At 43.9% G+C, this 21,879-nt stretch overlaps 1 protein-coding gene across 2 annotated transcripts in view; it reads left to right on the top strand.

Annotated features, from left to right (window-relative positions):
- The first annotated feature begins 336 nt into the window (after positions 1–336).
- The window catches only part of LGI2 (leucine rich repeat LGI family member 2), a 29,003-nt gene continuing 7,460 nt past the window's right edge, over positions 337–21,879 (top strand). The window contains exons 1-7 of one of the 2 annotated variants that reach the window (XM_036994783.2): positions 340–761; positions 2,615–2,686; positions 4,204–4,275; positions 6,276–6,347; positions 11,255–11,326; positions 11,986–12,155; positions 20,347–20,511. In XM_036994783.2, coding sequence (XP_036850678.1) covers positions 568–761; positions 2,615–2,686; positions 4,204–4,275; positions 6,276–6,347; positions 11,255–11,326; positions 11,986–12,155; positions 20,347–20,511 — 817 coding nt within the window. In that variant the 5' untranslated portion in view covers positions 340–567. Of the gene's footprint in view, positions 762–2,614; positions 2,687–4,203; positions 4,276–6,275; positions 6,348–11,254; positions 11,327–11,985; positions 12,156–20,346; positions 20,512–21,879 lie in introns of both variants that reach the window. The other variant, XM_036994784.2, reaches the window with a different exon arrangement.

Below are 21,879 nucleotides of genomic sequence, written 5' to 3' on the forward strand. Positions count from 1 at the left end.
CTGGCCTCACCTTTCGGCCCGGGTGCAAGGAGCCTTGTAGCCCTGTGCCAGCCCCAAACGATTTGGCGCCCGCGTTGGGGCTGCGGGGCCCTGCTCCCCGCGCCTGGGCCAGGCCCCCAGGGGGTCGCCGCCCAGGGCGGCCCCTCCCCCGAGGTCACCCAACTTTCGCCTCTCCGCAGCTCCTGGGAGGGTGCGGGCGTGTCCCGAGCCCGGGCCGGGCGGGGCGGGCCCTACCCGCGGCGGGCGGGCACCCGCCCGGCAATATTCATTGGCCCGAGCGGGCTGCGGCCGCGATGCTGATGTCAGGCGGGCGCGAGTGCGGCGGGCGCAGCGGCGGCGGCCGCCCAGCAGCCCGGGCGCGGGTGGGGGGGCGCCGAGTGGGGGCGGCGGCCAGCATGCTGCTCGGCTGCGGCTCGGCCTCCCACACCCGCGGCGGCCTCGTCCTCACCAGCAGCGGCGGCGGCAGCGGGGGAGCAGCGAGCGGCGCGCGCGTCTGCAGCGGCGCAGGGTCCGAGCGCGCGGCGCGGGGGCGGGGGTCGCGGCCGGGGCGGGGCCCGGGGACCCGGCATGGCACTGCGGAGGGGCGGCGGCGGGGCGCTGGGGCTGCTGCTCTTGCTGGGCGCCGCGTGCCTGATCCCGCGGAGCGCGCAGGTGAGGCGGCTGGCGCGCTGTCCCGCCACTTGCAGCTGTACCAAGGAGTCCATCATCTGCGTGGGCTCCTCCTGGGTGCCCAGGATCGTGCCGGGCGACATCAGCTCCCTGTGAGTGAGTGGGACCCCCTCCGTCCCCGCGCCAGCCTGCGTCCGCCGCCGCCAGAGGCGCTGGGACCGCGCGACCCCGACCCCTCTTCCCAGCCCCTTTCCTGGCGCCTGGGAGGGGGCGCGCTATGAGATGGGGGTGGAGTCTCAGTTCCTGGGAAGGTGGAGGGAACTCGAGACCCAGAGTCTGGGAACCTAGGCAAGACGCTGTGGCAGTGTTTTTCAAAGTGTGGCCCGCGGGCCACCTGCATCAGACCCATCTGGGGGAGCTTGTACCAATGCAGATTCCTCGGCCCACTTTAAATGAAGCAGGGACTCAGGAGGGAAGCCTTGGAGGCTGGCTTCCCCAGATGATTCTGGGGTGCGCTAAACTTTGAGAGGATGTGTGTGTATGTGGGGGGTGGTTTGCAGGCGCGTGTATGTGCACTGAGCATGACTGGAGTGAGTGCAAAACTGGGGAGGGGTAAAGCCTCCCTGTTCCACCTCAGGTCTGGGCAGTGGTTTACACCCTGGCTTCCTCGGAAACTGTCCACACTGCAGGTTGGGAAGAACCTGGGGAAAGGCGTGCAGCCACTGGCAGGGAGAGGGTGGGGGGAATGCCCTATGTGGCCTGGGATAGGGGAGCACAGAAGGCTTGATAGCTCTGGGGCTTATGGGGCACCCAACCCGGTGGCCAGGTGGAAGCCAACCCAACTTCTTGCCCTGAGCTCACAGGGCTTCTTGACCCCTCTCCCCACCATACATGTTTTTCAGCACTGGAAAAATGGATGGGAAGGCACTCATTATTTATCCACCTACCCAAGTTATTTATCTAAGTGCTAAGAGATGCTTTCAACTGCCCTCACACAGCCACTCAAGCCACATGACCAGCTCTCATAAGGGCTGTGGAAGGGGCTGTATCTTTACTGCTGGGAAATGTTTCTGGCTGAAACAGCTCCCCTATTCCAGACCAAGGTGCTGGGGTGATGCCTACTCAATTGCAGAGGCAGGGGATCCCAGGGGTGACACTGCTGATATCAAGGGCACTTTTTCTTCTACTATAATCCCCTGCTTCCCACCCCCAGACAAGGGGCCAGGGCTTGGACACAGGAGCCAAGGGGTTCCCATTTGCATTTATAAAAAGTCACAAAAAGCTTTTTTGATCCCTAATGTTGCTAAGTCGGGTGACATGGAGGGTTCCAGAACTTAGAGTTCCCCTTGTCACATCCTTAGACCAGCAGCTGCTTAAACAATCTGCGTGTTAACTGCCATAATTCTGAGATAATGTGTTGAGGTCCTGCTGTGACCAGAAAGGATAGGGGTGCCTGGTGGAAAAATAAGTCAGGCGTCTTGCCCCTGCATTGACTTATATCTGGCAGATGGCATAACCTCCTATGGCACATTCAAGTTCAGGTGTCCTGAGTTTTCCCCCAGGGCTTTCACGGTGCTTTTAATCAGAAATGCTCTGAGTGTCTTTCAGAGATGTGCTCCCAAGGGGAATGATTAATCGTACCCTGGAGTTTCTTTGGCTAACATTAACGCTGTATCTACACAAACAGAATCATGGGCAGAGATGAAGTAATTACCCATTTTCAGCGAGGGCATCCTGTAGTTAAGAAAAGGAAGTGAGGGGATTGATTTAAACTGGCTGAGATAACATCTGTGTAAGGAGCTAGACTGATGGTAAAGTTTCCTATTATTCAGATCAGTTTTCATATTGATGCTCTTCTAGTGCCGCCCCCTAAGAAGCTCCTGGTAAGTTGTAAGTCATTGCTGAGTGGAGTTGGAAATACAAGTGGAAGATGAGACTGATTACCTATCCTGCCCTTGCTTCTAAAGGAAACCTAGGCCTCGTTTTGTTCCTCTTTTGCCTGTAGGAGCCTGGTAAATGGGACATTTTCGGAAATCAAGGACCGAATGTTTTCACATCTGCCTTCCTTGCAGCTGCTGTGAGTATGGGAAGTTCTCTGTGCAAAGGGGCCGTTGGACGTGCAGTTCTGGGAGGTGGCATCTTTTCCTCTTGGTTATCAGTTCTTCCTGACATGCCCAAGTAAACCAGGTCTGGCTCTTAGGGCAAGAGGAACTTGCCCTATGGTGAGGGCACCTTGGGTCCCAAGCCTCTTTATGCAGTGTCCTTTCCTTCTTTTGGCGCATGTTTTCCTCAAGGACTTCATTGTTGGTCCCAGCACCCATATCTGGCAACTGGGGACATGATCCCATTGACTTGCAACCTGAATTTCACCTAAATGAACTGTTTTCCAAATACCTCACTTTAAAAGAAAAATCTACATTTTGAACTCTTCATGTTACTCCAGAAACAGTATTTCTAGTTGCCTGAGTTTGGAAACTGTGGGTCAGCATATATATATATATATATATATATATGCAAAATTTTATGTAATCATCCTATCATTCCTTATTTCCCCATTTGATAGATGAGAAAACTGAGGCTCAGGGAAATTAAGTTACTTGCCCCAAATACCAGCCAGAATTCTAACCCCCCTCATAACTGCTCTGCATCCCTGCCAATCTAGGTGAGTACCACGTGGTGCCTGGTAGCCCAGGTCAGTTAATAGTTGCTGATGAAAGAAATGTCCAAAGAGCAGTTTTTAAAAGCAAGTCAGTGAGAGGTGAAGTCATGAGTGTGTAGCTCATTCTCTTTATCTGTATTGGTTTCTCCAATGTGAGATGGGATCAAACGAAAAGATCAAGTACCATACTATAGAGAAATAGGAAGAAATGGAATATGGGCCATCACTGCTCATCCTGAATAAACTTAATGTTGGTATTTTTTTCTCAAAAGGTTGTGTACCTATTTATAACATTATATACTTAATACTTAAAATTAGTAATATCTTAGACATTGTGGTATCTATTAAAATAGACTTCATATGAAGAAAATAAAATTTCAGGTATTTCATCAAATAGACTTAAGTGGTGACTCATGGAAAACTGTGCTAATAAAGAGTCTTCTGAAGATTTCTTAAACTCTTATTATTTCTTATGGGAATGTGGGAAATGTAATAGAAAGGTTTGGGTTTTATTTGCATGTTTTTTGGTGATTTTGGTCAAGTCACTTAACTTCTCTGGGATCAAATTTCTTTAAAAATGGAGTTGTATTAGATCTTTTTAGATCTCTAATTCCATGGTTTTTTGTGCATCATAAAGCATTTATTGGCTGGTTAGCTGTATTGAGCATTAGAATATTTTGAAATAACAGCTATCAGGTCAGATTTACTGGGACCCACAGGAGAGAAAGGGTGGGACGTGGAAGTGACCAGGAAATCTAGCCAAAAGGAATCACTTGCCTTTGTCCATCGGCATCTGTGAGTCAAGCTGTGAACCTGAAGGGCCAGTGTCAGGCCCGTGTTTGCCCACAGTTCAGAACAGCAAAAGAAACAGAAAAAGCTTCACTGTGTGACTCAAGTTTTATGTCTCTGCATTGAAGTCTGTGCTTTATTTTCAGACTGCTGAATTCTAACTCATTTACAGTCATCCGGGATGATGCTTTTGCTGGACTTTTTCATCTTGAATACCTGTAAGTTTTACACTTTGTCCATTTGCTGAGCATTCAGTGTGTAAGTGGAATTGATATATTGCTTTCCAAGCTGGGACAGCATCTCTTAGAGAGCTTATGGGTGGAGAAAATGCAGAAAACCCCATCTCTTTTCAGCGCTGACCTTTTGTAGTTTACTTGTGTATAAACATGCTGGGACAGGAGGAGGTTGGAGACAAAGAGAGAAAGGAAACAAAGAAGGAAAGATTCATTCATTCTCTGCTGACATTTAATTTGTCATGCAGTAAGCACAATTGGAAATTGCGTTGGATATTTTTACCTCTTATAACTAGGCATGGACTTGCTGATCAGCCAGAAATAAAGCTAAAGGATTCTGAGGGTAATTTATTTTTAAGTCAAGTCTCCTTATTTGGGGATACAACTTCATGTTTTTAATGCAACAGTCCTGTATCCATTTGTAATCTCTCCTGAAAGCTATTGATGAGGGTCTAATTTATTTTTTCTCCTTTAAAAAAAAAGGGTTATTTTTCCCTTTTCAGATGTGTAGTTTTTCTTTTTCCCTAGCAATGAGCTTTACCCTCGCTCAGATTTCATTTCTAGATTTCTTTTCTAATTCTCCTTTTCCCCTTTCATGTCTTTGTTTCCCCTTAAATTCTTTCATCCTTGTCATTTGTAACTTTGTAATAATTAATCCTGTTATCAGTGGGATTTCCCTACTTAGCATTCAGAGGGATGTTAAAGATTTGTCTCTGCTTTCTTATCTGAGGTTAACAAGTAGATGTTTGAATTCAAAATATACCCTCAGTCTAAGAAGGCTCTGCTGATTTTATATCTTCAGGAAAGAGGTTTCTGAAGGAATTGTTTCTCCAGAGCACATGTAATATGTATACTCTAATAATACACTGATATTATACATAATATACAGAGTGTGGTGCAGCTGAGATGTTGAGTCAAACTAGTTTCTGTCAAAGCACAGAAACAGCCACTGGACGTTAGCAAATGTAATGCTATCCATTTTCTCTTATGAGCAGCTCATCTTAATACCAAGGTTATTGAGGAGGAAGTTTGTTTGCCTATCAGTTTATTCTGAAGGCTATTACTGAACAGACTCCTGATTTTTAAAAAACAGACATCAGAAAGCTATCAGGACGAGAATGAGGAACTACCTCACTAACGGCATCATGTTGCAAAGCCTCTCCCTGGAACTGTCTGTCATCAAAGACCCTCTTACATTTGACATCATGTGATGCAGTAACGTAAAATTTAATTCTCAGTGGCCCTAGGGAATACTGCTAACCCATTTGCTTCATGTATTTCCCACAAAGACTGTAAAGCGTGAACAGAGTTATTACTGCAGGGTCCTGTGTACAAACAAGCCCTAAGATGTCTTTGCCCAGAGAGAGAAGTTTGGCCCAGACTCAACTTCATTACACTTCTTATTTCCTACTGGCTGACAGATCTTGAGAGTGTCCCTGCTTTGTCACCCTTTGTGCAGAGATTAGACTGTGTAGGACATGATGAACTCAAGTTTGCCAGAAGCTAAGCTTAATGGAATTCTCTTTCAGCAAAATCTTTAATATGGAGATATAAAACAATGGGCTCCCGCAAGGGACGAAGTTATTTGCAAAAGTATTAATAGTCGGGCACTGTGAAATGTAAGAAGGTTTGAGAGGGGAAAATGTCTGGAAGCATTCCAGTCTTACAGAGACTGGAGAATTCCTTGTCTTTGTGTATGTAGTGCTTTCTTTCTTTTTTTTCCGAGATGTTTTTCAGCCAGCTCTGAATTTGAAGACTTCCATGCGGCTTTAGGAAGGCGTGCAGAACATACATTTGTGCTCATGCATTCCTGCACACACACCCAGCTCCCATTTGGAATCTGGTGTAGCTGACCTTGTCTTCAGAGATGAATTTTTAAAATTCATGAATTCTTTTGGATTTTATTCTGAAACCATGCCAATATCATTTTTCAGAGCTACTAAGCAGAGAAAATTCATTTTAATTATACTGCTGTTTCTCCTTAGGTTCATTGAAGGGAACAAAATAGAAACCATTTCAAGAAATGCCTTTCGTGGCCTCCGTGACCTCACTCACCTGTAAGTGCTATTGAAAAGCATAATGAGTCCTTTACTGTATAGAGTAAGATTCACCTCCTGGTGCTTCTCTCTCTTAACTGTTTTGTGCATATCGTAACATTCTCTCAAGGAAATAAATTTTCAGGCTGTACAAGAGGTTTCTACGTTCGTCATCAGACACCAGCCCACTGTGCTTACTCACACACTTGGTTCTATTCTCTTTACGATTATCCTGAACTGCCATTCTGGACCACAGGACTGCTGTGCAGTAGGGGAGGTCTATGTCCAGTGATGGTGGAAGTGGGAAGGAAGCTAACACAGGTATCATGCACCTACTGTGTGCCAGGCACAGGGCTGAGTGCTTAGTGTACTTTCTTCTTTACCTTCCATGATAATTTGTGAGTCTCCATTTTATAGTTTTGGGAACTGAGGCTTCAGTGACTCAGAAGAATGTTGAAAGTGGAATCAAGTTTAGGATGAAGTGGAATAGAGACATTTTTGTGGTTCCTCTAATTTGAATGCAAATAGCTTTTTCTTTTATGTTGGATTAATCTGTGGCTTAAGCTAAGCTCTCTGGGTTCTTTAATAGCTTTTTGGAGAAAAAAGTTTTCAACAAATTGATTTGAATTGGCATATCAGAATAAACCAAGTATACACACACTTAGCAAATTTAGAAAACTGGAAAAAGTAGTGCCTGTGTTTATGAAAATGGAAAAATCATCATTGTTTTGGTAGGAGCAGTTTATTAAGCAGCAGCCAGATCCCTTTTGCATCATAGATATTTTGTGTTTGAGTAAGATAACCTGCTCATCTCCGTAATCAGCCTGGCCGCAGTAAAAAGAAAACTGGGAGGATTGGGGAGCTTTGAATGGGGTTTTGGGTGCCGGGTGTGTGTGTGTGTGTGTGTGTGTGTGTGTGTGTGTGTGTAACCCTCAGTGTGTGTAACCCTGACTGATACAGTACCAAAGAGATGTTTCACATCAAGCCCTGTTATAAACAAAGGTACCTGTCAACAGGCTCAGCGAGCACTTGACTCTGGCACCACAGGAAGCAGAATCCTACTGAGTTAAAGCTGGTAGAGTAAGGAGACGGGGAGCAGAAGTGGGAAGCCCAAATCTGGATCAGTAGTCACTTGCAGAGAGTGTCAGACTCTTACTGAAATTATTGCCCTGGGTTTTCCTTTCTTCCTATAAAAACCTTGAATTATTTGGTTTTAAACTTCAACCCAGAAGCCAAATCCCCACATTCCTAGAGAGGCTAAGACATTGGTCTTAGAGTCATGAAGATTTTGGTACACATCTCTTAGCCTTCATTTATTGATAGAGCTTAGCCTTTTTGAACCTCAATGTCATCATCCTTAAAATGGGAGTGATTATACTGACCTCATAGGATTGGTGCACATACTGGTCTCTGCTTGCTGGCAAAGCATCCAGCCGATTGCCCGTGGTAGATGCGCAAGGTGTGGTTATCACCATTGCTGTCATTATCATTCCCTTCCCCACTCATTAAGGAGCCTCAGTCTTCTCCGTGGACTGCTGAGTGGCCCTGGCAGTTTGGGTGGTCAGAGAAAGTCTGCTTAGAAGACAGCTGTGGGTGTCTGGAGAGGAACAGCTGTGGCCAGATACAGTTCCCAGAAGTCAGGAAGGAGGGGCTTTGTTTTCCAGCAAAGCCTGAGTAGATTATGAAGTTAACACAAAGCCCATGTGACTGGTTGAGGTAGCCCAGATGTCAACTTTTGTTTGATCAATTGGCTATGGATCCCTGGTCTGAAAGCAGGTGTGAACATGCAGGTATTTTTGTACGTGTGTGCCCATGGAGGCATGGACTTCTATATGTATTGTATGTAACTGTGTGTGCATGCTTATACATTTGCACATGCAAACATATGTGTATATCATGTAAGGATATGTGTTCAGGGTCACCTCCTACACTGAGTGACATGCAGGAAGCGCACACAGAGAACAAAGGAGTCCTCGGCTTTGGTCCAGAGCACATCTGATGCATCAGTACAGCTCTTCCAGCGTGTACTGCCATCCAACAGTCACACCCATGGGGCTCCCTCCCCAGCTCTCCAGTCTCATGTCCCTAAATGTCCTCAGAACACTGGGCTCTCAGTGGGTTCCATTCACAGCCATCTCATCCATTACCGAGCTTTCCCTTACATCCTTTCTGTACCTGAACACTGTCCCTTCTGCCTGCAATCTCCTGGAATCTGCTTTTCCTTCGAGGTCCAGATTAAGTTCTATCCCCACAAGGGGCCACTCCTGACCTCCCCTCCACCCTTCCTCTAGCCCTCCCTCTTGGCTCCACATACCCAAGCACTTTACCGTAGACACTGGCCATAGGGGTTGGTGCTGTTTCATGAATGTTGGTTTTAGCAGCATTGAAAGCTCTGTGATGACAGGGCCTACGCAGATCTTCCATTAGCTCTGCCTTCCCCAGCTTCTAACACAGGGGTACGCCGGCTAGACCCTCTGATTCTCTGGTTGACTGATGGATTCTATTTTCTACATGTACTCTACCAGTGGGCAAGTAGGGTGACATTTAAAGTTTAGTCCTCTAGGCTGGAGATGTATGTAGTAATTAAAGCACTTAATACATTGTTAAAGGAATGAACTGATCTTCCCAGCCCCCATTTTTTGTAAACTTCTAAACAAAGAGAACACATCAGCTCTTTGAAGTTCACTCCTATATTTAAGGAAGTCACTATCTGGAATTTGCTTGTTTAAGGATTTGATTCATATCTTTCATGAACTTTTCCAACACCTACAGAGTCACATTCATATGTCAAGAAACTCTGATCAGGTTTCAAAGCATTGAAGGAGCAGTGCCAATCTGTAACTAAAATCTAGGACATTTGTTTCCAGCAGTTGTATAAAGCCCAAGGGACAGGTTGCTGTTAAATAGTTGTAGACATGAAGAAAGTGCCATGAATATGTAGACAAAATGAAGTGGAAAGTGCGACCTTATGTTGTGACTGTGAGCAGGGTGGATAGTCCATCTAAATAATTTCTGAAATCAAAAATGAACACTTGGAATGGTAGCTAAACATTATGGTTTTTTGGCCTTGATCATTCTGTATATTCTTATCACTTCAATACAGTACATTTCAATTAGCTAAACATGTTTAGCTAAATAATTAACCTTTAATTAGCTAAAAAAAGATTGTACTTTACTTTCCAGAAGTAACTCAACTAGAAAAAAAACCAAGACAAATATTCCCTTTTTTAATTCAAAAAGCTACCTCTAGAGTATGTTCAGTGTGATTATAATCAGCCCATTTTCCAACATCTTTCAAAATGTATCAATAAGTTATTTAGGAAAGAAAGGCAAAATGATACATGAAATTGTATTTTAATCCATTTGTGGTTAGCTAGATGGGAAGGGATATAATTCAGAAACTCTAGATGTCCCCATATTCTGTTGTATTTTGCAGCAAGAATGTTTGGATTAAATATGGGCTCATAGCTTTCTATGTTAGCCGAATCTACAGAGAAACACCCATTTCTTTAATTCCTCTTTCTGGGATGGGTCATTATGATGCTTCAAAAGACTAATTTCATGTGTATTTTTAAAGAGGATGGTGGTGAATTGCCTACATGTTGTCATTTGGTGTTTTTTTTTTTGCTGTTTGTACTCACATGTGTAAAAGAAAATAAAAGTCGGCATCAGTTTCTTGGCTGACTCGCATTGGAGCATGGTGCCTGGGGGAAAGAACAGACTTGGTGGACATCATTTTAATGCCCAGCATCTTTCCATTGCCAACTGCCCAGCACCATGGACACTTATTCTCAGCAGGATGATGACAAGGCACTGCATGATCCTGAATCACCGGAGAAAGAGTTGATGATGTTCGTTCAGGTCTACTTCCTGCAGATGGGGAGTGGACTAGGACACTTTAGAAAGATCTTCAACACTAAGAGCAAAATTTCAAAGTGGTTTCTGATCAACCTTTGTTAATGAGAAAACAATCACAATCAGTCATTTCCTAAACATTGTGTTTCCTTCAGATTTTATATTATCATTGGGGTTAAAGCTCAGAGTTTTAATGTAAAAGATTTAGTCTAATCCTTTCTTAGAGTCACAAGTAATAGAATTCACTTAGGTGGACCTTTAGGGAACTTCTTGAGATGAGACTGTACATCTTTCTTTTATCATTTTCCTCTTAGTGCATCACTCATTCATTCAACAAAGACTTGCTGCCAGGCAGTATTCTGGATGCTAGAGATACAGATGTGGACAGACAAAAATCTATGTCCTTGTGTTGCTTCCATATGGGGGGAATACACAGCCAATAAACAAATAGATTCTTAAAATACACGGTTTGCCAAGTGACAGTTGTGCAGTAAAGACCAACGGAGCAGGACAAGGAGATGTGCAGAGGTAGGGAAGGTGGGGATAGTTGAGGACAGAGGTGATAGACGAGCTGTGTAGCTATCTGGGGGAGCGCATTCAGGCAGATGAACAGTAAGTTCAGAGGCCTTGAGGTCACAGTGTGCCTAGTGTGTTTGAGGAATAACAGAGGGGTCACCAGTGTGGGTGATCTGAATAGACAGATTCAGTCCCATAGGTAAGTGGGAATGGTGCTAATTAAACAATGGAGAGACTTGTGTGCCATCCAAGGGACTTTGGCCTTTATTCTGAGAAACATGAAGTGTCACCAGTGGTTTAACAAATGTAAATAAAGAGCTAATAAGTGCTTCTTTTAAGAACAAAACAAAAACTTACATTGTACTCCAGCATCTATAATGTTATCTTTATATAGCTAAACTCATTTCTTTATCTCAGTATCAATGATCAAAGTTAGAAATTGAACCACATTGTGTTGAAGAGGTTTAGAGTTCATATCATTAGCTTCGTTTAAGGAACTTCAGAGTGACAGGGCATGAAGATAATAACCACATTAAAGTGTGACTTTCTTGTTCTAGTTCTTTGGCCAATAACCACATAAAAGCACTCCCAAGGGATGTCTTCAGTGATTTAGACTCTCTGATTGAACTGTAAGTAATGAAAATTAAGTTTATGTGTGCTTGTCACTGTGCCCTGGTTAATCATGTCTTTAAATCCCTTCTTCCCCTTTATTGCATTTCTTTATGTTGCAGCTAAAACTCTGTGACAAAGAGTGCTTAGGAGAAGAGAGCATGTACTTTGTATTGTGTCGGATTTTGCCCTTTTAGAATATACTTTGTAGCATTAGGCCAGTGGTAAACTAGGCTTGCTGGGTGTGAGAGCTCCTTTCTCTGAGATGTGCTAGTGTTTGTCACTTCTTGCTGGACATACTTTAACAAGGTCTTAGTTTTAACTGTGTTCTTAAAATGTCTCCTTTCGTTTTCAAGAACCTGTGTTGGATGGTCTTCTTCTGTCATCCTGCCCCTTTTCCAAAATGGCATGGTGACAATTTCAAAAGAGTTTGGAGCAATGATGATCTTAGCTCTGACAGCTCTGCAGGCTATACAGTTAAAATCGTGGGCACTGAAGATCCTTAAGTAAAGTTGGTGAAAAGTATAAGAAATAGGATACATTAAATATAAATTTTTTTTAAAATCCCAGTTTTGGGGTTTTTTAAGTATATCAGGATATTAATAATTCTGGAGTTCCGTGATTCTTCCAGAACATTTCATGTCTATTTCTCTGTGTATGTGTTTGTTTTGTTTCTTAGAGATTTACGGGGCAATAAATTTGAATGTGACTGCAAAGCCAAGTGGCTGTATCTGTGGTTGAAGATGACAAATTCTACCGTTTCTGATGTGCTGTGTATCGGACCACCAGAGTATCAGGAAAAGAAGCTAAACGATGTGCCGAGCTTTGACTACGAATGCACAACTACAGGTATTCAGAACTTGTATCATGGAAGACTATTGTTAGAATAATCCCTTTGTTTTTCTTTTCAATTGTCAACAGAGAGTGGAGAAAAGTGGGTGTAAAAGTTTTCTATCAAAATTATTTCAGGTGAAATTTAAGCATTTTAAAAGAAATTATTTGGATCGTTCATTGCCCTGGCTTTCATTTTGATTCTTGACAAAATTCAAATTTCTCTAAACATATTTTTTAAATGTCCATATATAAACCAGTGAGTTTGTCATAAGAACATTTTTAGATGGGTCTAGGTTCCCTGGAAAGCCAGGGCAGAGGGGCCTAAATTACTGCTCTCTTGGTCTGCTGTTGTCATTTGAATAATAGGAAGTGTGTTAAAAATTCAGCTAATAAATGCGAGATGTAAAAATCTGTAAATTGCTTCTGTAGGAAAGAGTAAACTGTAAAAAGAGATAACTAGGTAACTTATAACCAATGGCAATATAGAAATGGAAGTTAACAACTAATTAAAGAAAATCTCACATTGAGGAAAATGTGAAGAAAGTTTGATTTTGTTTTCCAGAGCCTGCATCAAGGCTTCAGTTCATACATTTTTCAGGTTATAAGATAAAGTTAAAATACCAACTGCCTCAACTGTCACTTGTTGAGAACAGATGAGTGTCTCCATATGAAAGGCTTCAATGGAGTTTCTACAGTTTCTAAAGACAGATTTTTAAGGAGAGCGGATTCTCTGCAGTATGACCCCTATTTATCCGACTTATCAAAATAAGCATTTAGGCTGAAAGTTGATATCTGCAAAGCCTCAAGGCATGTCAGTAGGAGCAGCAAGAATGGAACTCAGAAAACAATTTCAAAAACTCAAAAGGCAGAAAGACTCCAAGAACAAGATGTGACATTTAGGCCAGTCCTGTTGCTGTCCTCCAAAGACAAAGAAAACAAAAACTCACAAAGTAAAAATTGTTTCTAGATATCTTTGTAAATAAGGGACTTTACAAGTTCAGTTCTTCTCTGAGAGAAAACCTGAAATCTTATGGAAATGCCCTTGTCTTTCACCGTTGACCAGGGCTTATTCAGCTGTGTAATTGGCAGGTGCCCTTCAGTCAGCTGAGGCCACTAGCAGGTTATTTATTGTACTGTAGAGCAGCGCAATAAATCAGAGGTCAGAGTCAATGACATTTGCACCAAAAGATGGCATTCAAGGCCCTTTGGGACGGTGCTGAACCCAAGCTCACTGTTGCTCCTCTCTGCCTCTTTCCCAGATTTCTGGAGAATTCTCTAAATCCCAAAGTGAAGCAAGCAGCTTTTCTGTTGTCCTATTCACACTTGGCCTTAGTGTCAGAAAACTGCTAATCTCTGGGAGAAATGGCATGGGCTGTAGAAAGCCTGGGAAGTGGGAATAATTTATAAGAGAAAACATGATTTTTGACTTTAGAGCCCTAGGGAAGGTTATGGAAGTGATCAGGGCTCTGAGAATTTTCATTGCAATGGAGGGGACTTGGAACAGAGGGGTTTGCAGTGGAGCCAGGTTCTGAAACTGTTGGGCATGAGAGCCCCCTCACACATTTCAGGGCATTCTCTCTCACTACATCTGTCTTTGCTAAAATGTTTCCTACTGAAATTTAGAAAGTTGGCACTACTCCCTGGTTAACAGGGAGATGATGATTTTTTCTGTTACATTATCTTATCCTTGTAAGACTCATGAACAAATTAGTTCCTGCTCAGTTTCTTCCACTGAGAAGAAATGGTGCTACCCTGTTGTGATCTACTCCCAAGTACCATCCTGTGTGAACTAGGTCAAAAAATTTGTGAGTTTTTTTGGTTCCTATATTCTGCTCAGATCAAGCCTCATCCTTTGGTGCTTTGTAAAAGGCTGGGAGGGAAATATGTGAGGAGGGATGGATAGCAGAATCCGAGAGTCTTGATACTGTTATGACATCCTCACTAAAGATGGGGGAAGGAGCACATTTCTGAGTGCTTTTTTTTTCTCTTAGTTCAGATTTTCAGGTAAATTCTTTAGGTCGGAGGAGAAGAAGGCACAGTTCTTCCCAGGGAGAGGAGGATATACTGTTATCATTCTGTTCTGGCACAGAGGTGTAATTAACACCACAGAGCCACCCTGGACTGTTCAGCTCTCTAGATTAATCACAGTAACCCTCCACTCAAGTCTATTTTTAACCATCTCAAAAATCCCTGTTACCTACTCATGATTCCCTGTGTTGGGTGGATAATTCACTAAATTCCTTAGAGGGAGTGAATTTTGCATCCTAATTGTCCTGTTAGCTTCCCTATTTCAGGGCTGATGAAAATGCAAAGAGAAATAATGCATTAATGTACAGTTTCTCTCCCAATAGGATCAGCATCATGTATAATTTATTTTCTGCAAGTGCTATAAATAGCTATGTAAAAATCTGTTGACTCCAGTGGGAGCAAGGCCTAAATTGTAAGAGTCCCACTGACATCATGAACTTAATCCAGTGTGCATGCAAGTGGCAGCACTTTAGCAGAGAATGCTATTAATACTTTAACACTAGTAAAGGGAGATCATACCAACATGTGCATTGTTTGAGGTCCTTCCACAGTGAATGTGCTTCTGCCATTTGTGAAGAATACATGAAGATGGGGATGGGGGAAGATACTTAAATTCTTCCTGCCCCAAACGCATATTGACATCAATCACTTCCAGCCATTCCTTTCTCTTCTTCTCTTCTCCTTCCTTCTCTTCTTCCTTCTATCTTAAGGGGGCAAGAGTCAGGAGAAGGGGTCTCCTGTTAGAAATTAGATTTATAATTCCAATGATTTAACAGTCTGTGTTGTGCCAGATAGCCAGTTTATGGAAGATGTTATGAAGCAAAGGTTTGGGGAAATAAATGAAAATGGGACCATTAAAGGCTAGATGTGTAAAATGCTAATTTGTAGAAGCTCTTTTACATTATGGGGTTCTTTAGTAAGAAAACAAGCTTTTTGGTCTTCTTTTTTCAGAGAAGGCTTCTGTTGCTGAGAATTCAGAGTGCAGGTGGGAGACTAATGAGAACAAGGGGCCAGTGGGTTACAGCCATTGCAGGAGTGTCTGGAACCTTCCTCAGACTTGAATGTGACCAGCACAACCAGAGATGGAGGAGTTTGATTGTAACTATCTTGATTGTAATTAAAAGAATGCAGCTGTATTCTCTAAGTCCTTTTCTATCCTAGAAAAGGAAGCAGACAATGACTGCTACCATTTCCCTTTTTCCATTTATCTGCATGTGAACACAGAAACCTCAAAGCCTTCTGTAGTCAGCAAGCGATCTTTGGCTTCTACATGGTTCTGCCAGTGCCAACAAGAATGAACCAAGGATGAATTTTCTGTTTTAGTTCTTGACAGAGCAACACTGGCATTTTGGGGGCTTGGTAAAGGAGTGGGGCTCATACTCTAATTGTTACATGGATCAAACTACTGTGACGTTACCCTAGGTGAGGCACTGTGTTCACATTTATAGAGTAAGATATGCGGAGATATTCTGCGTTTGGTTCCAGATCACCACAATAGAGCAAATGTCACAATAAAGAGAGTCAAATGAAATGTTTTGGTTTCCCAGTGCATATAAAAGTCAATCTAAGTGTGTAATAGCATTGTCTAAAAAAACAAGGTACATACCTTAATTTAAAAATATTGCTAAAAAATGCTAACCATCATCTTAGCTTTCATCAAGTTGTAATCTGTTTTGCTAGTGGAGGGTCTTGCCTCGAGGCTGATAGCTGCTGACTGATCAGGGTGGTTGCTGAAGGTTAGGTGACTGTGGCAATTTCTTAAAATAAGACAGCAGTGAAGTTTGCCGCATTGATTGACTCTTCCATTCATGCGCAATTTCTAAGTAGCTTGCGATGCTATTTGATAGCATTTTACCCACAGTAGAACTTTCAAAATTGGAGTCAGTCCTCTCAAATCCTACCACTGTCCTATCAACTAAGTTCAGGGAGTGTTCTAAATCCTTTGGTGTCGTTTCAACAATCTTCACTCCATTCTTTACCAGGAATAGATTTCATCTCAAGAAACCACTCGTTGCTCAGCCATAAGAAGCAGCTCCTCATCCGTTCAGGTTTTATCATGAGATGCAGCAGTTCAGTCACATCTGCAGGCTTTTCTAATTCTATTGGTATTTCTACCACATCTGCAGTTATTTCCTCCCTCAAAGTCTTCCATGAGTTGGAATCCACCTCTTCCAAACTACTGTGAATGTTGATATCCTGAGCTCTTCCCATGAATCACAAATGCTCTTAATGGCATCTAGAATGGTGAATCCTTTCCTGAAGGTTTTCGATTTACTTTGCTCAGATCCATCAGAGGAATCACTATCTATAACCTTATTAAATGTATTTCTTAAATAATAAGACTTAAAAGTTTAAATTATTCAGTGATCCATGGGTGCTGAATGGATGGTGTGTTAGTTGACATAAAAACAGCATTAATCTTGTTGTACATCCCCATCAGAGTTCTTGGGTGACCAGGTGCACTGTCAATGAGCAGTCATATTTTGAAAGGAACCCCCCCCCTTTTTTTTTAACCAGTAGGTCTCACAGTGGGCCTAAAATATTCAGGAAACCATGCTATAAACAGATGAGCTGTCATCTAGACTTTGTTGTTCCATTTATAGAGCACAGGCAGAGTAGATTTAAGGTAATTCTTGAAGGGCCCTAGGATTTTTGAAATGGTGAATGAGCACTGGCTTCACCTTCAAGTCATCAGCTGCATTAGGTCCTAATGAGATAGTCAGCCCATCCTCTGAAGCTTTGAAGCCAGGCATTGACTTCTCTGTCCTAGAAGTTGTGGAAGTCCTAGCTGGCATTGTCTTCTAATAGAAGGCTGTTCCATCTGCACTGAAAATGAGCACTTGCTGCTTCGCCTTGCACCTTTATGTTAGCAGGATGGCTTCTTTCCTTAAACCTCATGAACCAGCCTCTGCTGGCTTCCAACTTTCCTTTTGCAGCATCCTCACCTCTCTCAGCCTTGATAGAATTGAAGAGAGTCAGGGCCTTGCTCTGGATCAGGCTTTGTCTTAAGGGAACGTTGTGGCTGGTTTGATCTGCTTTGCAGACCACTAAAACTTTCTCCATATCAGCAATAAGGCTGTTTTGCTTTTATATCATTCATGTGCTCGCTGGAGTAATACTTTTAATCTCCTTCAAGAACTTATCCTTTGCCTTCACAACTCGGCTGTTTGGCATAAGAGGCCTAGTTTTTGGCCTGTCTCAGCCTTCAACAGGCTTTCTTCACTAAAGCTTAATCATTTCTAGCTTTTGATTTATAGTGAGAGACATGTGACTCTTCTTTCACTTGAACACTTAGAGACCATTGTACGTTTATTAATTGGCCTCTAATGGTCCGGGTAGCGGTCTGAACACACGCAACATTCATTAAGTTTGTCTTATATGGGTGTGATTCACTGAACCCCAAAACAATTACAGTAGTAAAATCAAAGATCACTGGGCATAGGTCACTGAAACAAATATAATAATAATGAAAAAGTTGGAAATATTGCGAGAATTATCAAAATGTGACGCAGAGACATGCAGTGAGCCAGTGCTGTTGAAGAGAGGTGCTGACAGACTTGCTTCACCTGGGGCTGCTGCAAGCTTCCAATTGTAGAAAACACAACGTGTCTGTGGAGTGAGTACATGAGGTAGGCCTACAAAGGCGCTCACTGCACAGGCTGCCTCTACAACCTTATGAAATAGACACTATCCTCATTTTACTGAGGAGAAACCTGAGGCGCAAGTCTTCCCGAGGTCATGGAAGTACAAACTGCCTCCTCCACTACTGCCACTTATCCCCCACCTACTCTCCGGGCCGCATCTTGCTGTCAGGGTGTGGAAGCAGCCTGCTCTGCTCTTCCCTCTTCTGCACCTGTGTGCATTGTTCATTCAGCCCCCAGCTCTCCCCAACAGTCTTTAGGGTGCCTATGGAACAAGACCAGCCCTCCCACACTCATTAAACCTGCAAGCATTTATTGAGCACCTACTGTATACTTAGAACAGAAAAAGGTGTACCTCCGAAAGTTAACATGTTTTGAGCACTATTTGTGCTAGGCTCAGTTATAAGTGAGCATGAATCATAATATATGGTGAGAAAACTAAGGCAGAAGGAGGTTAAGTAACTTCCCTAAGGTCACTCAGCAAGGTGGTGGAGTTACAGCCCAGCATCTTGTCTTAGATGCTGTTAAAACAGACAGTTCCCCAAGAGATGGCCCAGGGGTGGCTAGGAAAAAGAAGGTGGAGTGTCCTTTCTTGGACCTAAGTTTCATATTAATGAAGCACCTACTTTGTGCTGAGCCCCAAGATAGGCATTTTCACCAATATTCCTCAATGTGTCCCTGCCATCAAGTTTGGGAGGTGTCGTTGCTCCCCTATTGTAGAGAAGTAAACTGAGGCTTTGAAATGGGACATGCACAGGCCAGGATCCCAAGTGCAGGGAGTGGTTTCAGGTGGTCCTCCCTGTGCCTCATTCTTGCCCAGCCCCCTGACCATCACCTGCTCTTCCACCCCTGCTCCACGCTTCCCACCTCAGCACTTGCTCAGCTGCTCTCACTTCCTTTCTGCGCCTCTTGTTGTCGCACTGTCCTGCCTTTACCCCCTGCTGAGTGGCCCACCTTTTATTGCCTTTCTCACTTGACATCTTCTATGAGGCTTCTCAGGCAGAGGAATTTCCTGACAGGCTGCCACGGGCTTGTGCCAAGGGAGGCTCCGGGGAGTCTAGGAGCCAGGCCCAACCTCAGACACCTGTGCTTCAGGGAACACCACACTGGCTGTGTGACCATGGCCGGGAGCACACCCTCTCTGTGCTTCAGCTTCTGGCTCTATAAAATGGCTCAAGGTTCTAAAATCTCTCCTGTTTCTCCAAATCTGACTCTGATGTTGCTGTGCTGGAGATTCAGTTCTCATGAAGAGTAAGATTTAAATAACAGTGCCTGACTATGAGTCCAGCAAGGAGGAAGATGTCCCTTGTATTGGATTGCTCAGGGAAGGCTTTGCAGAGGAGCTGGGACTTGAGTGGGCAAGGATCAAGATTGGGTGGGGAAGAGAAGGGCAAAGCCAGGATTTTCTCATAGGAATGACTTTCCTTAGCCAGATGCCCACCATCATTTTACTCTGGTCATGTTTAGCCTGCCAGGAGGCAGTACACATTGAAGTACCTCAAGCCAGCTTACCTTAAACTTTGTTAGTTTTTTTTTTAGTTCTTTGTTGGTTCTCTAGATGCCCAACACACTAACTATCCTTGCATCTGAAGGCATGCTCACTCCATTCCTTGGTAAAATTGTATGTTCCCTACCAAGATTTAATATAGTCAGTCAGTGATAGCTCAGGGGAGTATTATGGATGGATGAGGAGTATTGGCTTGCCATTAAGTGTAGGAGTAGAACACATGCTCAAATAGGATGGATTCTGTGTGGCTGAAAACCCAGTGAATCTGTAACTGCTTGCTCAGTGGGAGAACGCTGTCCAGCACCCAGGCACAGCCATCACTCACCCTGCAGTGAGTCCAGTAATGAGCAAACATACCTAGGTTAACTGCCCTGTACTAGACGCTGTATAAACCTCTGAGACAGTATCAGATGGTTTATTTTGGTTTCCAAATGTGCAGCGTGCCCTTTAGGGGAATTCGTGCAGTTTGGAACCTGCTGTGGCAGTATGTCCCTGCCAGGGTAACGCCAAGCCAGAAGGATGACAACTGGTGGGGAAAGGACCCCGTTGTCAGGTGAGCTTGAGAAGCACCGTGGCAAATGAAACCGAACAGGTTCTTTCTCACCAGGGAGGGCTGTTCCGGGAGGGCTAAAGATACAGCATTTTCCCTAACGAGCCCACTTAGCCCTTCTTCACAGAGTAATTTTCATGATCATTTCAGGACTGTTGCTCTATGGCATCTTTTTGGCCTGTGTTTTGAAAGTCAGGTCTCACCAGATTTGTTTAGAACTCTGGGATCTGTCAGCCAAATGGTGAGCTGTCTATCTCAGAGAAGCTGTATTAGAGGCTGTGAGTTCAGTCTGATCATCCTGTGCAAACCTGAACCCTTCTGGAATCTTCCAAGAAAAACACACTGTGATTACATAACTTCTCTCCTGTCCTGCCTCTTCCCCAGTCTTCTTTGGGGCTAATGGTAGGAAGGGTAAAGTGGTGCTCAATAACTCCCATGAGAGATTTCATGGACACTTTTTTTTTAACACCCCTCTCCCAGATTTTGTTGTTCATCAGACTTTGCCCTACCAGTCAGTTTCGGTGGATACTTTCAACTCCAAGAATGATGTGTACGTGGCCATCGCTCAGCCCAGCATGGAGAACTGCATGGTGCTGGAGTGGGACCACATCGAAATGAATTTCCGGAGCTATGACAATATTACAGGTGTGTTGTGGCTTTGATCAGATGTATTGATCTAATTTCATCGTAGCCTAAGCCTGTGAGAGAGAAGCATTCTCTCTCGTAACCAAGGGGGAAGGCTTGGCTCTCTGACTTGGTTAGATTTAAGGAATATATTCCAACCTATCCTCATCTCTCCTATTTTTATCATCTTGGTCTGTAATTGGTGGGCACAGAAACCTGAGGAGGTGATCTATTTATTGTGGGGGATCCTTTTGGAAAGGGGGGGGAATGGGTTGCACACATTGGGAGGCATTTCCAATAGTGGGAAGACATCCCTGAGAATCCCTGGATCCTGAGCAGTTACAGCTGCCTAAGACCACAACAGCTTTTTAGCAGCTAAATGGTACCTTTGACTTTTGTTAAGCTGATTATTAACTAATATACTAACACACACGCACAGATGTGCTCATGCATAGACATGTATGTACATGTGCATGAGCATAGACATGTATGTACATGCACGCACATGCTATAGCATTTTCCTAATGTGCCTTTACCAGCCTTGGGGATCACTGCTTTCTTTTCACAAATACTTAACAATAAATGTCTGCCTGTGTTTAGGTTTTTGGAATAAGACTGAGTTGATGCTTCTTTCAATGTTGACAGGGGATCCTAGTGCTTAGCCTTACCAAGTGCAGTCTGATAATAATACCAACTTTACAAACAGCACCACAGTGGCCTTTTACCCCGTGAGAGGAGTTGCCTTAGTGGTTTCTGATTTGGAGTTAAAGCAGCTACTCACTGTTGCCTTGAGGAGTCTATCTGGGTAGGATTTCCCAACTGGGGGCTCCTAGGAATCTATGGGCACAAAGTGGCTTAGCAGCCAGGGCAGGGACGTAGGGAGACAGCAAGCGGGTCATTCCACCCTCAGGAGCAGAGCTGCTAATGAGCCTAATCTCGCAGCACTGAGGTCTGTGAGATGCACATCCAGAAGCTGTGAAGATGCGATTTCAGACGTGGCTTCATTGCTGTTGGGCCATCTGGCCGCCTGGTGCTGAGCTCACACTCCTGAAAGCAGCCCTCTCGCTCTAAGTGTGGACTCAGCACAGAGCTGTGCAGTGAACCTACCAAGAAGCCGAGGCCTTCGGACCCCACCCCCAGTCCATGTTCAAGGAAAAAGGGAGAGCCGGGGGGAAACTTGCTAGCCACGTGTTTTTCACTTCCCTCTTTTTCCTGACTTGAAAGATAGGAGAGGGCTGAATGAGCTGGCCCCCATGCCTTCTCTCCTCCTTCCTTGTGGTAAAGAGCTCAGAAAACCAGTGAATGTGGATTGTGTCTGACTGCCATGTGCTGAGAAGTAGCTGTGGTCTCTGAGGCTCAGTTTCCTCATCTGTAAAATGGCCAGTATAT

The sequence above is a fragment of the Manis javanica genome, chromosome 5 (assembly GCF_040802235.1).
Source record: "Manis javanica isolate MJ-LG chromosome 5, MJ_LKY, whole genome shotgun sequence".
NCBI classification, from domain to species: Eukaryota; Metazoa; Chordata; class Mammalia; order Pholidota; family Manidae; genus Manis; species Manis javanica.